Below are 18,404 nucleotides of genomic sequence, written 5' to 3' on the forward strand. Positions count from 1 at the left end.
TGAAGAAATACAGTACAATTTTCATGTGTTGCACTTTGTACCCCCCCCCCCCAGCAGAAACATACCTTACATTTTTAGAGTTTGAGTTTTAAAAAGGAATATAGGAATAAATTCCCTCTCTCCCCAGCCTATGAACAAGTCGAACCAAACATAAGGTGTAGGGTACAGAATTAGTCAGGCCTATTTTTAATAGTAACTCTCAAGCAACCAGAAACTACAGTTGTCCGTCATCTACCAATCCCCATGGGTGCCAGTTGACCAAGAGTTTACTGTATTCTGTGGGTGGCACAGTGGTATAGCAAATAGTGTTGTCGCCTCACAGCAAAAGGTTCCCTGGTTTGATCCTTTGTTAGGAAGCCTTCTGTGTGGAGTCTGCATGTCCTCCCTGAGTTAGTTTGGGTTTCCTCTGGGTGCTTCGGATTCCTCCCACATTCCAAAGATGTGGAGTAGGTGGACTGGATACTCTAAATTAGCCATAGGTGTGAGTGTGTGGTGTGGAAGAACAGCAGCAGGGCTAGTCACCTGGCAGTGAGAACTGTGGCTCTAGATGATTGTCACTGTTAGTGAGACCCCGAACCTGTGTGCAAAAATGGGGAAAAGGGGGTTGTGCATGGATGGCTCTCTGGATGATGTCTGTGCAGCATCCCCTTGATCTTTCTATCCTTGCTTTTGCAAGGCATTATAAAACTGTCTGTGATGTCCAGGTCCTCCTTTGGGACTGCTGTTATCTGGGGGAAGTTAAATCCCTATGTGGCACACCTCATCACGAAGGGCTTTTCATCCAGAAAAAAGGAGGTCATTGTCCCACTGTACTCCTCCCTCATTATACCCATTATTGAGTACAACACCCCGTTTGATATGTACCTCACAAGACATCTGCAACAGCTGGAAAGGCCACAGAAATACCTCACTAAAAGAATCGCAGACCTAAAGCAGATGTCCTATGCTGACTGTCTAAAAAAAACTCCAGCAGTACTCTGTGGCATATCCCCTACTCAGAGGTAATCTCTGCTTAACATACGAGGCCATGTCAAACCCTGAGCTGTTGGACATGCTCCACTTAAAGAAATCCCAATCCCTCAGAGCCACACGCTCCAGGGATCTAAACCTTGTCATCACAATGAACAAAACATGCTGGAGGGATAGGTTCCTGCTAATATCAGAACCAGTGAGAGTACCATACATTTTGAATCAAAAGTGTTGCTGTGCCCCAAAGAGATGGCATCTTATTCCTACCACCTCATCCTGACACTACATTAATTTGTCTAGACAATTAAAATCCATCTTGAACTCCCCAATTATACTTCTCGCAGTAAAGATTCACACTCCTCTACAACAGTTAAATACACTAAAGAAGAGGTGAATGAGAAAGCAATCCTTCTGTTTAATTCATTGTTTATTATTGTGTTTACTTTTTTTATTCCTTATTAACATTTTTTCCTTTATCATTGTTACACATGTAGTTTGCTAACCTTTTTAATGCAGGTTCCTTCAAAGTTTAATTCACTGTTTTTGGCCTGCATTTTCTGTGTTTCTTATAAGCATTTTTGTTGCAAACATATTTTGTAATGTTTTAATACTAATTGGCAACAAATGTCAGTGGGTATCTTGTGGGTTCCACACTGGCAGTTTGTTTCTGTTTTCTATATCTCTTCTCCTAGGCAGAGGCTAAAATTAAACAGTAACTAAAGAAGTTACTCCATTGAAAACGGGTTCATTATGGCCCAATGGACTATCCTGGTAAACCAACTGCAATAAATAAATAAATAAATAAGTAAACATCTGGTAATTTGCACACCACTATCCAGTAATACTTCTGTTTCTGTGCTAAGGTATTTTGGTATTTTTTTATTTTTTATTTTTATTTTATTTTACATTTGTTGACCGGGATAGTCCTACTGGATGCATGTCCATTTTTAGCGGAGGCCCGGGGAGAAAAGCTCCAAGGGTAAGCAGATACAGTATTACATAATTCCAGCATTACATATTACAAACAGACTATTTACAGAGATTACATAAGTAAGCAAGTTAAACAAGTTCCACAGGTTAAAGTTAATCCTGAGCACAAGTCAGGATTAAATTAAATTGCACAGTAAACTGGTTAACAGATTTTTATACATTCTAGAGAGAGTTAGCCAGGCTTGATACATTGACATAGCCAGTTAAGTGACAAATGTTGTTTGAGTCTAGTTTTAAATTGACCTAAGGTGGAAAGTAAGGTAATATCAGCTGGAAGAGAGTTCCAGGATCTACTTGCAGAGTTTGCAAAGAGAGAATCACTGGCTATGTTATTAATTTTGCTAGTCTGAATTAGTAGTTTGTTAGAGGATCGAAGTGGTCTAGGATTGTTATAGGGGGTGATAATATTTTTAAATGCAGGAGTATTGTCCGGATTATAGAGGATTTTATAGGCCATAATCAGTTGGTTGTAGTGGATTAGGCTGGGTAGTTCAAGCCAACCAAGCTGATTGATGCAATGATGTGTCCTAAAAGGCAGCCCAGTGGCAAACCTGGCAATGTGGTTGTAGCAAATTGAGAGTTTAAGGACAGTCTTGTTCAAATTCGAGAGTAGAGGGGATGCATACAGAAGGGTTGAAAGAAGGTGAGCGAGCTATGGCAATTTTAGCTGGAGGGGTTAGGAAGGCTTTTATTCTGTAAAGTGACCCTAGTTTTTTATTGATGGTTTTGCTAGTTTGGTTAACATGTAGGTCAAATTTGAGATTATTGTCTATGATGGCACCTAATAGTTTTGTAGATGGGTCAGGGGATATTATTGTGCCATCATTTGATTTTATGGTAAAGGTGAAAGCGGTAGACCTACGTGTTGGTGAAAATAACAGCATTTTAGTTTTTTTGGGATTTAGGATCAGACAATGTTCAGAAAGCCAGTTTTCTATTGTATTAAAGGTGGTCTGGGTAGCCGACCATAACTCTACTGGAGATGTGGCTGAGCCAATCAGAGTAGAGTCATCAGCATATTGGATACAGCTGACTTTTGGGATGACAGTATAAAGGTCGTTAATGAAGATGGAGAACAGCAAGGGCCCTAGAATAGAGCCTTGTGGTACTCCGAGGGTGTTAGGTAGAAGGTTAGAGAGTTTGTTCTGCCAGAGGACAGCCTGCTGTCGACCATTCAGCTAGGATTGAAACCATTGCAGGGCTCCAGTATCTAGACAGAATGTTTGCAGGGTGTGGATTAAAAGTTGGTGATCAACCATATCGAATGCCTTGGAAAGATCCAAAAAGAGGGCTGAGGATATATAATTATTGTTGCGATTATGGTGTTAGTAAAGGCTAGGAGGGCTGAAGTAGTGCTGTGATGAGGACGGAAGCCATGCTGAGTGTCTGCCATAAGGCGATTTTGGATTAGGTGGTGCATGAGTTGTCTATGAATACATTTTTCCTTAATCTTTGCAAGTGGAGAGAGTATAGCTATTGGCCTATAATTGGAGAATTCAGTAGAGCTGCCTCCTTTGTGAAGTGGGATTACATAGGATATTTTCCAGATGGTGGGAATTTTAGCTTCTACTATGGTTCGATTGATTAGTATTGAGATGGGGTAAGCAATAGCATCAGCTGATTTTTGTAGGTACTCTGCAGGGGTTGATCAGCAGAAAGTGTAGTGGGTTTTACTTTTTTGATCAAGGTACGGATAAGTGAAGTGGCGACTGGTTGGAAGCTGAACGCAAGTAGGTTTCTAGGGGTGCTACTTTCAGGACCAGGGGAGCTAGGAGGTAGTTGGCTAGCTAGGGCTTGAATTGTCTCAGTAAAGAATTGGTTAAAACTATCAGAAACATCTTTAAGGGTTTTATCAATAGTAGTAGCAGGGATTGGGGTTGAAGTTTGTCCAGGATGTAGTAGATTACTTAAACCTGCCCAAAACTTCTGAGGGTTATTTTGATTTACTGTCTGTAAATTACAGTAGTATTATTTTTTGTCTTGTAAAATTGCTTTTTTGGTTTCATTCCTGGAATGCCTGTATTTAATGTGATCTTGAGGGTCTTTAGAAGAACGCCATAAAGCCCATGCTTTGTTTCTAAGGGTAATTTTGAGTTTAGACTCTATAGAAAGCCATGGTGCAGTTTTTGCCTTGGTTCTCTTTGAACGAACAGGTGCATGCAAATCAAGCATCTCAAGGAATTTGTTAAAGTATGCTACTGCTTCCTCTAAGGGGAGGTGTTTTAGAATAGACCAATTACATGAGTTTAGTTCTTGTTGGAATTTGGCAAGGTCAAAGTTTTTATTGTTTCTAACCTTTCTGAGTAAGGGTTGTTGGGAATTAATGGTTTTGTGCTTAATTACATATGTGAGAAGGTGATCGCTTAGGCCATTAAGAGGGTACCAGAGGTGTACAGTTGGGGGTGACTGTTTGAGTACCCAGTCAAGTATACTTTCTTTTTGGTTGGGTTTACCTATCCTGGTAGGGGTGGATATGATTTGTGTAAATGCATGCAGGTTAATATGGGTGGTTGGGGATTCTAAGGAACAGGTGCCCCAGTCCATGTTAGTCTCCAAGTAGTAGGGTTTCTTGGGGGTAGTGACATGATAACCAGTGCAGGATATCTTCAAATGTAGATATATTGTTACCTGGGGGAATGTACATACAGATGATATTAATGCATTTATTTTTATTAAGTTGCAATTTGGTGGCAAGAATCTCGGAGTTATTAATCTGAGGAGGTTGTATTACATCTATGGTGACATTCAACTCAGATTTATAGAGTACAGCTACCCCACCCCCCTTCCTCGAAGCACGATCCAGCCTGTGTATGTTGTACCCAGGTGGTAACACTTCATTGTCTTTAGTGTTAGGTTTTAACCAGGTTTCAGATAAACAGAGAATCTCAGGGGAGTGGACATCCAAAAGTGCATGCAATTCATGTACCTTGTTATTAATGCTTCCGATATTGAGATGACAGACTAGGAGAGAGTTAGTGGGCCTATTAATTGTAGGTTTGTAGCTTAGATTACAAGTAGAGGGGGTATGTGTATCTGAAGTGAGTGGGCCAGGGTTGGGGTGAATATCACCACCAAGTATTAGGTTGAGTCTATACTTGGTGATGAACTTCAGGAATTTGTTTATTAGTTTGTGGTAGTGTTTGGATCTAGAGCTAATGTGCCTGGGGTTGAGATGTTGATAGACTGAACAAAATAGGATCTGGTACTGTAAGTATGGTTGAAGGTGGTAGGATTTACAGCTGGGGTGATAGTATGGCCTTTTGGGACCTGAAATCCCATAAGAAACTGGTTTTCATACAAGGTAAGGAGGTATGGTGTGAACAAGAGGGGTAGTAAAGAGGAGTATATCATTATATGTGATTCAGCTAGTGAGTGAAGGAACTGTTTTACCTGGTGATGCAACACCAGAAGATAGAGTGGTGAGGTAAAGGTACTGGAAGGGGGATGGGAGAATGCCAGATGAAAGCTAATAGGTGCTATTAAATGTAGGTAGTAGAATAGGGGTGGGTGGAATTATCCCAGATGAAAGCAGATAGGATCTAGAAAGTGGGGGAGTGGCTATAGTACTATAAATTTAGAGGTACTGGGGGCGGGAGGGAATTGGGAGCAGGGAGGGGAGCGAAGAGAGCCCGAGCGTAGCGGGGCTATTGCAGTTTACAAGGTTTCCTAAGGTGTCTTAAAGCTATAAGGTAAGTATTACAGCTCTAATGTAAGAGTCAATTTACTGCAGTTACAGGGGAAGGAGGCAACCACTCAAGTAGAAACAAAGAGCCCTATGGCTGACCAATATGGTGACCTGCTTAATTACAAAGCACTGTAAGTGAAAGCTTAACAAATGCTTTTTGTGTGTAACCTACTCTGTTTAAATGTTGAGAGAAACTGATTGCAGTCCTGTAGACACCGTTTTGTAGGGAACTGTAGAGTTCAACTAGGAAAAGAGAAAAGCAGAAATTCTAGTGTAAGCATGTAGGCAACAACAGGCAGTTATTATATAATAATGCATTCAGAAAGGTTTGGTGGGGGGGGTAAAGTAGCATACTTCAGAATGAACTAAGATTTATAGCTAAGAAACCTAAGCAAGAGAGCAATGCAGTAAATAAACACTTGCCAGATTTTAAAGATATACCAGAAAAACTAAATCAATTATTCACAATTGTACAACTGGAAAATTGCCAGTAAAAGCACTTCCGGTATAGCTAGTCCAAGGTATACAAGTCATTAAAGCACTTCTTCAATGTGTGTGTGCAATTTAAACATTAAAAAACACATGCAGCAAGGAGGAGCTCTATACTTTTTTTGCTGCATTGCCTGCTGGTCTTCATGACCGACCGACCCCCCCCCCCCCAAACTCTGGAGTGGCTTTTTTCCAGGCATTCACTGGGAGGTTGGATTTTTGTGTCCTCAGTGGTGTCTGAGCAAGGGCATTTTTCTTTTAATTCTCTAGCTCGTCCCCTTGGGTGAGACTTGTCACCCACCTCTCCCTCGTCATAGAGGGCCACTATACTCTCATGCACGTGTACGCTTTGCTGTATCTACTGAGGAAGGCTACGATTTTCATAGTTTAGTGAGCTGAACATGTTACAGGACTTCCCCGAACATTGTGCCCCTTCTCAACAGGGTTGAAGTATAAGAAGGTCATATTGTTCTGCTTTCCAAAATAATTGTTTATCCCTCCTCCCTACACCAACTGCAGTAAGTGCTCATGCTGCTAATCTAAAATGGTCATATTTTAGTCAAGGCTTTATTTCTCTGTTTCATTAGAATTTGTCTTTTCTCCTGAATGCATGAATCCTGAAAACATGGGTTATCCATTTTGCTCGTTAAATCTCAGTAAAATGTATAACTGTCTTATATAAATTTTGGTGTTTAACAGTTCTTGTCAGAAGTTTATTATCAGGTGGTTTCAGCTGTATGAACTTAAATCATTTATTTTTTTCCTTTTTCTCCATTTTTTTTACTTGCAGATTGTGTAGGCTTTTTCTGTCCTAGACTCATCCCTCTGCCTTCAGATTCTGTAGTCTTCCTTATTTCACACCTGTTAGTGTGTTTTCGCTTCCTGCCTAGGTTGTACATTATTTCCTTTATAATTACTTGAAATGTGTCATTTCCACTTTCAGATGTTTCACTTTCCTTCTCCAAGGCCACATACATCCTCTTACATAACTGCATAAATAGCTTCATAGTCCTTCCCCCCACTGATGGAACAGACACCTATGCTGCGTTCTGTACCGATGCTTTATACAAGCACCTGTGCAATTGTGTTGACTCTGCTTTACCCAATAGAACCAAGGCAAGATCTCCAAGGAAAAATAAACCTGCCTGGTGGACAACCACCATTAATAGGCTATACAGAAGGACAACGAAATTGCTATCTAAGAGTAGGAAGGAACGGTCTCAAAACTGGAAACAAAAGCAAATAAAACTCCTAGTGAAGTCACCCAGAACTAACTATGAATCCAAATTAGCTACAGTAACTAAGGATGACCACAATATGCGGTTTAGTTACATTCTTCACCTCAAAGGTAAGGCCCAAATTTGCACTGAACTCTGTTAATGGTACAACATATGTAGAACCTGTGAATATAGCAAACCTGCTGGCTGACAGGTTCAGTGAAAACCTTCACTCACCTATCCCCGACACATATGCCCTAAAACATCCCTAACACCTGTCTTCCCACCTAGTATCTCCAAGGAGCAGGTCTTAAATGCCCTTTGCAAGGTCAAAAACACAGCCTCTATGGGACCAGACAACATCTCTGGCCATGTTCTACATGGGTTACAACAGGAATTAGCATCACTATTGAGCAGATTTTTCAATTACAGCCTAAACACGGTCTTCATTCCAGTAGAATGGAAAACCGCTACCGTCATCCCTTTGCACAAAGAGGGTATATCCATGGACACCGAAAACTCTAGCCCCGTTAACCTGACCAGCCTTATCTGCGAGGCCATGGAACGAGGCATCATGGACCTTATTAACAAAAGTATAGGTAATATCCAAATGCTCGACCCCACCAAGTTTGGCTTTGTCAAGGGGAGATTATGCCTGTTAAACTTGGTGGAATTCTTTGAGACGGTCACCAAAGCCCTAGATGGGGCAGTTCTGTGCATATGACCCACCTAGACTTACTCAAGGCCTTTGCACAATACCCCACTCAGACATCATTGGTAAACTCGCTCAGCTGGGTATCAACCCCATATATTGTCAGGTGGGTTGCAAACTGGCTCACTGATGGAACTCATACGATCAAAATAGGGGGGACTACCTCCTCCAGCAGACCCATAACTAGAGGTGTTCCACAGGGATCGGTTCTGGGATGCCTACTGTTCGGAATCTACTTCTCTGAAGTTAAAGGAATGTGGCTGGCAAAGTTTGCTGATGACTGCAAACTGGGAGCAATCATTGAAACCCCTAGCAATGTCAACATCCTGCAAGAAAGTCTTAGGCAGACTAATGACTGGTGCCAAAGTCATGGTCTTAAACTTAATGCAGAAAAATGTATTATCCCCTTTGGCAAGGGTGATGTTCCTGCAAACTGCCACATCAATAGCAATACCCTAAGTAGTTGTGAAAGATCTGGGCATGCAAGTTGACAGCAGCCTTAACTTTGATCACCGTGTCTCCACAGTGGTAAGAAGGGCATTTTATATTGCTCATTTCATAAGTAAGGGCATTGCCTCCAGAAAAAGAGAGGTTATAACCCATCTGTACTTTTCCCCCATCAGGCCAGTAATAGAGTACAGAGCTCCCTTTGGTATGTGCCTTTCCAAACACCTGCAGCAGTTGGAGAGACCATAGAGGTTCCTTACAAAGGAAATTCAGTCTCTTCAAGATCTGTCTTATGCAGACAGACTGAAATCATTGTCACTTTACTCTGTCATACAGACTGTTTAGAGGTGACCCAGCTTTCATGGAAATGCTGTACATTCGTGAGTAAAATGGCACACAGGTCACTTGCTCAAAGGACCTTAACCTGGTATGTGACATCAACAGAACTTGCTGGAGAAACAGATTTGTCTGATAGAGGTTGCCCCACCTTTGGAATAAGCTTCCTATTCATGTTAAACAAAGCCCATCGTTGGCCCTATTTAAGCGTAATCTGGAGAACTGGATTGGTAACCAGAAGTTCACCCCAGGGGTTTCACCTGTGTCCCTCTTGGAAAGGAGCAGTAGGTGCTGACTTTTAGTGTCTGCTTGAACTAGACACCCTTGGGAGCATGGATTGAACTTGGCTTGGCTTGAAATGGGCCCTGTGATACCAATCTGGCCAGAAACTGTGCATTTTTACAATACACCTACATTTCAGCTTACATTTCTTTATTCCCCATGTTCCCAGAGTGTTTAGTCTTTCTTGAGGGGCATTTCATATTAACATGTCTTTTCATGGAAAACATGTTCTTGGCTACTTTGTATACTATGTTAGACATCTGTCCTTATTTACATGCATTACTGGATCTATATGCTTGACTTTTCCATCTTGAATCATTCAGCCACTGACCCTTAACTCTAGCTTATCTTTCACTTTAACTTCCCTGACAAAGTCACATCAGTGACCTCGGCATTATTGCAGTTTCTTGGGGCAGTAATGGCATACTTTCTCAGATGTATTTTGAAATTTGTCTGCTTCGTTAGAGTCAGAATTATGCAGTGAAAAATCTGTCCATGAGTTGGTACCTTTTAAATGTCTAAGCTGCCTGTTAATTTAAATGCCTCAGTTTTAGAACTGACATTGAAGACCCTCTCTTCATTTAGCTGTTTTTGATTAAGAAGTTAAAAGGTTTTAGCATTATTTTGCCATAATTGCATCTTGCAGCGACTGTTCTATCCCCAAGTACTTCAGTCTTTTGATATTTTTCTGTATGGCCATCGGCCATCTCGTTGTACTACCTGCACTGTCCACATATACATTGGGTCTTGTTTGCAGTACTACTACCAGGCTCCAGTGTATGTGGTTTACTACCCAAATGCCCTCACACTGCTTTTTCTCTTTCCTTCGCATCACTTGGTTCCTCTATGGATACTCCCTGTGATCTAGAATGCTTTCATTGGTCTCATCTTCCTTATTCTCCGATTACAGTTTGCTCCACAATGCTGTATCCTATGCTTCCTTAGACATCTGCCTACGAGTCTGATGTGTTGCTTTGTTTTATCCTATAAACCTTGTTATATTAACTCGTTCTCTATATCCCTGAACTCTCATTCATGTTTTAATGTTGTCTGTGAATTCCTGATGAGACCATGACTAGTGCCACTTCCTGTAAATACTAGGATCATTTTGCTGCTGTTCTGGTCAGGTATCCTGTCAAATCTGTATAACTCTATTTCAATAAAGTCCCTAGTCTGCATCAGTAATATTTCTGTTCTCTGAAAATGGGTCGTAGACCTATTGGGCCACTGTGTTCAGTAAATGGTAAATAAGTGAGTGTTCTCATTTTGTAATCTGGAGTCATCTTCCATAAATGTTAATGTTTGGTTGCCATGCAGTCTTTAGTCTGCTTACTTTGGCAGTTTGGTATCTATTTTTCCATGCATAAGACTGGGCAAAAGCTTGTGCGTTTGTATTTCCCTTGATTTCAGTCCTGGCAAGCAGTGAAACATAGCTGTAGCCACTAGAACTTGAACACGGATTCATTGATAATTTCATCTGCCTGTGAAGTTCAGCTGAACAGTTCTAGAGGGAATCATGGATTTCTGCACAGTAGAGTCTTTACTGTCATCTTTCAGAAATTTGTTAGCACATTCTTATGATATTTGAAATAATTTGAAGTGCATTTATCACTTTAAGTAGTCTTGACTTTCATAAGTTAGTCTTGTCTAGGCAGTTTATTAACCCTAGTTATTTCCAGCCCTTTTTTACATGTAATCTGTCCATTTAGGCAGTATGACCAGAAGTAACTCTAGTATCCATCTTGAGGGATGTGGTCTAACTCCTTCATTTATGTGTTTGCATCTATTTGCATATTAATCAGATCTAGGCTGCAGCATAAAGTCTGAGATCTGGAAAGCATGCTGGCTTCTTGCTGATAGGTGCTTACAGCAGATGTGAGATTTGGAAGGCAGAGAGTCATAACCTTTAGAGGCATGTTTCTTGCAGAAAGCATTGGGACATTTTGTTAGGCAGCTGGTTAGTGGTAGTTACATTTCCATATGGCTGGCATGTAATTTTACTGTGCATCAAAACACACCTGCCCTTAGACAGTGGAAAGCAGAAGGTAGTTGGTTATATGTGCATGTTTTTTGAGTGGGTGCTATGGAGGTGTTAATGGTTTGTCATTGGTTGGTCATTGCTTCAGTATGAAAACTGCGTACTAACCAGCACTGCATATTGTGTGTGACAGCTTTGCTGCTGGAGAGGGACGTTGCACTTCCAAGTTTATTTCCTGGATAAGATGCCCGTTTGGCTGCTTGATAAGCTGTTGTCATCGCTGGGAGCTGTGAAACAATGAAACAACCAAATGATATGTTATTGGAGGAGGAGTTGGTGGTTGAAATTGAATGGGGCATATACCAGGGAATTAAAAAAAAAATGCAGGGGGAGGGCTCTAAAATGACCTGTGGAGCCCTTAACTGTACTGTCAGTACTGTGGCTTTCTTGCCTCCCCCAAATTTCAACAGCTCTAACCTCAGCAATATAGGCAGACATTAATCAGATGAAAAGTTGCTGTAATTTAAAGAACCACAGTGTGGAATATAGCAAGTAAATGCAAATAGGTTGCATGTAGCGGAGTGGTGTTCTTGTTAGGCTCTCCAAACCTGTAGAAGGAGCTTATCTTTTGTCAGGACTAACAAAAAGCAGAGAAAGGAAAGTCTTTAAGGTTCTGTGGTCCTTATTGATACCAACAGTGGTACATGACTGTAATCCACCTGACCTGTACTCTATACTTCTAGCTTCAAATAAATACTAATGTATTCTTGGCCACTATTAGTGCAGTAAAAAAGTGACAAAAAATAATAAACCTTCACAGACAGCCTTCTGTAGGTTTAAATTGTCTGATTTATTTCTTTGAGCACTTTCATCGTAAAAATTGTGAGTATATGGGAGGGTAGGTTACAGAAGAATGTGAGGATATGAATCTTGATGGAAAATGGCATCCTTGGTTGGCACTGAGGGCTGAAATCTGAAAAACAGGATATGAAGAAGACTTAGAATAAAGAAGTCATCGTAGAGGTTAACTGAGGACATAAGAGAGAGACCATCATATATATCCAGAGAGGTCATAAGAGCTGTGATGCAGACAGCCCCCAAAATTTAGACTCTTGCAACGGTTGTGGTATTTACCTGGGTGGAGGAAATCTTAATAGTATATCTCCTTATCAGTTTGTCAACTTGCATGCATTGTAGCTTTGTGTGTAGTATTACAGTGGGTTCCTTCATCTCCCTCCACTATCATTTTTGTTATGCTTTTGGATCCAGGTTTGTTAGTTGTGCCAAAAATAATGTCAAAGGGTTTACTGTTTGACTTTCTGAAAGGGGGAATTTAACACAGGTTGATGTGCTGTATGCAAAACAACACATTTTGTGTAACTCGGCACCAGCAGGAAATGAAGGTTGCATCAGGTGGTTTCTTCAGCCCCATTAAATTGATCACGTACAGTTAGTTGCATTCTCTAACAGATGACGTATAATTCAGAGCTCTTTAAATATATATTTTTTCTTTTATAGTGGTTGCAGGAATGAAGGAAGCACAAGACAAGTTAACAGGGGATGCCTTCAAGAAGCAACATCATGGAGAGGAACTATAGATTAGCCCATCTGCTAGTTCCAGCCCCAATCCAGGCACATTTTCTGAGAATGAAATAAAAATGTTCTTCCTAAAACATCTGTAGACTGAGGAATGTAATCTAGTCACTGGAAACAGAAACACTTTTCTCCATTGCGAAGTGACAAGAAGATTCCTGTATACAAGTTCTACATCGGACCTTTTCTGTATACATTGTAGTCATTGTGTAATCTAACTGAATTTGCCCTATGGGGCAGAAAAAGGGCAGAAAAAGTAAACTTGATGTGGAGTAAGAACAAGCCATTGGTCTGTAATACTGCAAATGCCTGCATTTATCACGTCTGCTGAACACAAAGCATTAATCTTTTGACACTGCTCCTTCTGATTGGCCACAGTGAGATCGTTGCTTTTTGATGTCAGAACAAACCCATTGGGGACCAATGTTCAACATTATGTCTCCATTCTTAGACTAGCAGGTTGTTCAGTTTTAAATACTTGATGTAAATGTTGGTGTAATGAATGCAGTAACGCAGACACGTAACTTTGATCTGAAGTGAGCTGTATCCTTTAATGTCAAAATTAGATTCTTAATCCTAATATTGCAGGTTTAGTGGCAGGAAATTTTATTGTGCTTATCTTGTCAAGAGTCCCCTAAATATCTAGTTAAGTAGTCCCTCATGCTTTTTACTGGACTGAAAATTTTAGGAAAGCTGTTGTTTACAGGAGTTTGACCTTTTGAAGCAAATGCTGCGTTTCTTTGGATGCCGAGGTCTGTTTTTGTTGTTTATCTTGGCCTCCCTTCTTCAGTCCCTTTTGATTTGACTTTATCCAGATTGCCAGCTGTTTGGGACATGGGTCCTGTGTTGCACACTTTCTTTTACTGCTTCTTGCAGCATGCCATGCATTTCATCTGTAGGTCAGCTTTTGGGAAGTGTTACAGAAGTAGGCATATACTGTTTGATATGTTTTTCTTGTATTGTCCTAACGGAGGATGTGTAGCACGCACAACTACATTTTACATAATTTAATATGTTAGCTGAAATGAAAGTGCTGCATTTGATACTGCTAAATAAGTTTTGTACAATGCCAGTGATATTTTAGTACTTTTGCAGATTTTTGTGGGCTCAAATTTATTTTGCTGTTGGATGGAGTCCAACAGCTTGTTTCTCTGTTATTCACTGGTTGGAGGCCAGACGTATTACAGATCTGTACACCAACCAGAGGTGCCATGGAAGTGAATGGTTAATATTCAGGAGGGTTTGTACTAACGTGCACAAAATCTGACTTGTGGCTTAGACTGGTATCTTTGAAGTTTATGAACTATGTGAAACTGTAATATTCAAGAAATTCTGATCATTTGCTTCTGTAGGTTTCTGTAGCTAGATTGCTGGAAGAACCTGAGCCTCCCCACCAGGAGAGGAGAGGTCTTTCCAGCACTGTGGGTAAGAGGATTATCATTTGCCTGTTATGAAAAGTAGGACCAGTTGTACGAGCATGTATGGTGCGAATAGCATCCACATACATTAAAAGTATTAAAAGATTCTATCCATCCATCCTGAATCTCTTTTCCCATTTTTGCACATGGGGTCTGATTATATATTAAAAAAAAAATTTTCTTGTTTCAAGTTTCCACCTGCTGACCTCCACTTTGGGATATTATCCACCCCCCCCTCCCCCCCCCCCGTTTTGTTCCTTTAGGAGCAAAGGCAGGGCAATAGATCGTCAAACAGCAAGGTTATTTTTCAATGTTCTGTCTACAGTTCCTTTTTCTGTGGCAACCAGTGAGCATGTCCAACTGTGGATTTCTCTCACTACCAATCACTGCTTTATTACTGTGAGCCCTATGACCCTGCTGGGGAGCTACCGGATGGTGATGCTATGCCATGTCCTCTGCCTAAGGGAAGAGAGCTGCTGCTACTGGAGACTTCAGTTTTCCTTTCCTAAATTCCCACTCATGCTTGTGTCTAGTGTGAGTTAGTCGTACTATTGCCACCACACCAAGGAGCCATTTGACAATCCAAAAGCTAAATGTGCCCAAGGGGAATCTGTAATGTGCCTCTCTCACTAGGAGACTGTTGGTAAGCCTTCCTTTAGGAGTGAGAGAACACAGACCACATAAAGCTTCTATTGGAAGAGTTTGGTTTAGGAACTTTGAACAAGTTTGATTTTCTCCCCACCAGCAGAGATTCCGTAATCTTTGATTATTATTAAAACAGCTGGCTATTTTTTTCAGTCCAGTAGAAAGTAGCAGTTTTAATTTTCTCAGAAAAGATGTTATTTTCTGGGGCAGATGTTTCAGTACAGCATTTTCTTGTAGAGTTAATAATACTTGAAATCATATTTCACTGCAGCATTTTGTAAACTTTTTGTTGTGTAATTTGAGATGTGCCTGAGAATGGATACTGATTTTATGATTAACATTTGCAACGTTAAGAGTTTTGGCCTCCTCTTTGATGTAATTCAGTCTGATTTTCTTCTTTATGTTTTTAAATCATCTTAACTGTACTAGTTTACAGATTCATTTTGAAATGTAAACTGTTTATTTGGGATGCTGTAGAGAGAATGTATATACATCACATTTATCTGTATTTTCCTGGAGCAGTGACAATAGTATAAAAACACTATTATTCTCAAGGGGATGTTACATTTTTGTGCTGTGCATTGAACAAAGTGGTAGACAGACATACGGAGTACCAATGCATGCATGTCAACACTTGCAGTTTTTGCATAATTTACTGCCAAAGTCTGCATTTTTTTTTTTTAGTTTACTTAACTGTTTTTTTTCAATGTATATTGCATTCTACTTGGTTTTCGGGTAGAATGTTGTGCTGATAGGGTTTCTAAAATTCAGGAATAAAATATTTTTATAATGGTATGCATTGTGTAGAATTGGTGATTTTAACTGCATTTATTTGATGAAAGTGTAAAAAAAAAAAATCCTCAACCTTATTAATGACCATATTGGATCTATGTTCTGTATTCTCAGTTCTTGATTTTTGGTAGTAGCCCATTTTGTTGTGCTGTCCTGAATTTCACTAGCAGTTAATTCAGTCCCTGGTTGACTGGGCTATCACTTGGCCACGTGTGGCAGGAATGAGAACTCAGCTTCAGTAAGGATCAAGCTGGCAAAAATGTTTGGTTGTCTGTGCTAACTACTCTGTATACAATATCTGCTGAGAAGAATTTCTTCAATTTTGGTTTTGCTAGCTGTAGAAAATCGTTTTTGTTGGTCATTATACAGATAAGTTCAGTTTGTGTCTAATCGTCTCAAGGGTATGGCCTTAGAATGTGAAGACTTGCTGTGTAGTGAGCTGAGAACAAGTTAATGTATGCATCTCTGGAGAAAAAAAGGACATGCTCACTATTGATGACCTGTTGCAGAATGCTATAAATTTATTCAGAGCTGTTTTTTATAATGCTGTCTTTCCTCTGGCATTTTCCTTGGTATTGTGCCACAGAAGATATTTTATTCTAGCTTGTGTTGTATGTTGAGTTCTTTAAACTTTGGGGATACTTAATAATTTTGTAGTTTCCAGAACCGCTAATGCCAAGATAACTCTGTTGTTTAGATATGTTTTATTTTGAGATTAAAAATCAGGCCACTGCTCTGGCCTCTGGGAAAGTTCAAATGAATGGTTTCGTTAGTATTGTACTAATGAAATCATGTACTGTAAGCCTTGAGAGTATGAATGAAATTGTGACCCCATACTTGAGATTGCATTCTGCTTGTTAGAATGCAGTCTCCCTCGTATCCCACAGTAACACGCCATGGTTAGCCAGTGTTCGACCTACTTCCATGCAAGCACTGTAATTGATTGATTTGCTCATAGCAATAGATTTTCAATGCCTAGCTTAGTGATCTGTTTGACTGGTACTGCTTACCCAGCAGTCTGTGGTCATTTGACTGATACTAATGGGAGCAAATGCTCTGAGTCCTTTCAGATGGTTTTGTGGAAAAGGTAAAATAAAAAGTATGCAAATGTGGGCAGTAAAGATGGTACACAATACCTGCTGCAGTAACTATCATGTCACTTTAAAAGTCACAAAAATAGCAAAAAAAGTGAACACAAGCAGAGCTGGGGATCACAACGATGTAAAAAATCTGTTCTTTTTCCACAAGCCGCTGTAGTACTATGAATTTTATTAAGCAAGACGCACACAATCAGATAAGCGCTTTCATCTCTGCTGGTTCAGAGACTTCTCCAGACAAAGAAATAAGGATGAAACATTTCTTTAAATAGTAAATTACAGCTTATGCAACTAAACCAATTCCCCTAATTAATGTTAAAACATGCCCACCAGCACACTCAGTTCATAATAAAGCACAAAACCTTCACAAATCTGTGAATTACTAAAAACTATGTAAAATCTATATATAATAATAAAACTAGTATAAAAAATTAAATATATATATAATGTAATAAATATAAGTTTAGTCGCTGATTATTTTTGTTTTTCTTTGTCTCTTTGCCAAGTTGTTAACATGCTTTGATTGCCCTTGCTAATACTCGGGCTCACTGTGCACCGCTACTCTATCCCCAATTCCCACTCACTCTCTCTTACTCTGCATTTATACTTCCATAGCACCACCTGCATATCCCTTAAAGCAACACCATCAGTTCGCACCAAAAAAAAAAAAAAAATCAGTAGAATTACTTCCAATAGTAACACGGTGCAGCGGTTAGTGTTGTTGCCTCACAGCAAGAGGTTCTCCCATTCGGTTCTCAGCTGTAGAGCCTTCAGTGTGGAGTCTGTATGTTATCCCCACGGTCGTGTGACGTTTAAAGACATGTAGGTAGGTGGGTGCATGAATGGGTTTGCCTTCTTTGAAGGTTGGGTGTCAGGCTGGCAACTCTGCACCGTAAAAATTCACTACCAATCATTAACAGACTGGAGTTCCACTGTGGTGACCCCTAACCAGGAAAAGCCGAAGGAGTAACACTCACTTTAGTTTACCATCCAAGACTCGCTCTCAAACTGTCCTACTTCATGTCCCCTGTAATTGTCACATTACATGTATGCCACCAACCCAGTAGTCTCCTAACTTTTTTTAGTCCTAGTTTACAGCAGAGGTAAAACCCAAGTTAAGTAAGATGCCCCTAACTCAGATTATTTTACGATTCCTCCTAACTCTACTAGCTTTCATCACCAATTATCAAATCCACTTACTTCAAATATGTGGGACTTCAACCAATCCTCACAAAGAATCTCAGCATCTACTCAGCCTTTTTTCATAGCACCATGTCTCTACAAACAAACCACATCTGATTTATTTACCTATAAATATCTTAAAACTTCCACTTTCTCCTTTCAGCTTTTCCTGTTAGGGGTCTCCACAGCAGCACAACAGTCCACAGAACGATTGGCAGTGGAGTTTCACAGAATGATTGGCAGTAGAGATTTACAGTGTCGTTGCCAGCCCGGCACCCAACCTTCCACAGAAGGCACACACACCAACACCTAGGGCCAATTAAAGTGTCCAATCCACCTGCAGCATGTCTTTGGGATGTGGGAGGAAATTGGAGTACCTGGAGGAAACCCACGTGACCACAGGGAGGACATGCAGACTCCGCTTAGTAGACACCCCGGCTGAGAATCGAACTGGAGAATCTCTTGCTGTGAGGGAGCAACGCTAACTGCTGCAGCACTGTGGACACCCTCATAAATATCTTAAAACTAAGTATACAAAGTTATGATCAAATACCAAACCAAGACAAAAATGT

At 40.3% G+C, this 18,404-nt stretch overlaps 1 protein-coding gene across 1 annotated transcript in view; it reads left to right on the forward strand.

Annotated features, from left to right (window-relative positions):
* Positions 1-15,556, forward strand: part of TXNDC12 (thioredoxin domain containing 12) — a 312,355-nt gene extending 296,799 nt beyond the window's left edge. The window contains exon 7 of the mRNA XM_044086072.1: positions 12,624-15,556. Within this exon, the coding sequence (XP_043942007.1) occupies positions 12,624-12,703 (80 nt within the window). The 3' untranslated portion in view covers positions 12,704-15,556. The remainder of the gene's footprint in view (positions 1-12,623) is intronic.
* Positions 15,557-18,404: the final 2,848 nt, after the last annotated feature.

Source organism: Protopterus annectens, chromosome 10.part0 (assembly GCF_019279795.1).
Source record: "Protopterus annectens isolate FY-2018-M chromosome 10.part0, PAN1.0, whole genome shotgun sequence".
Taxonomy (NCBI): Eukaryota; Metazoa; Chordata; order Ceratodontiformes; family Protopteridae; genus Protopterus; species Protopterus annectens.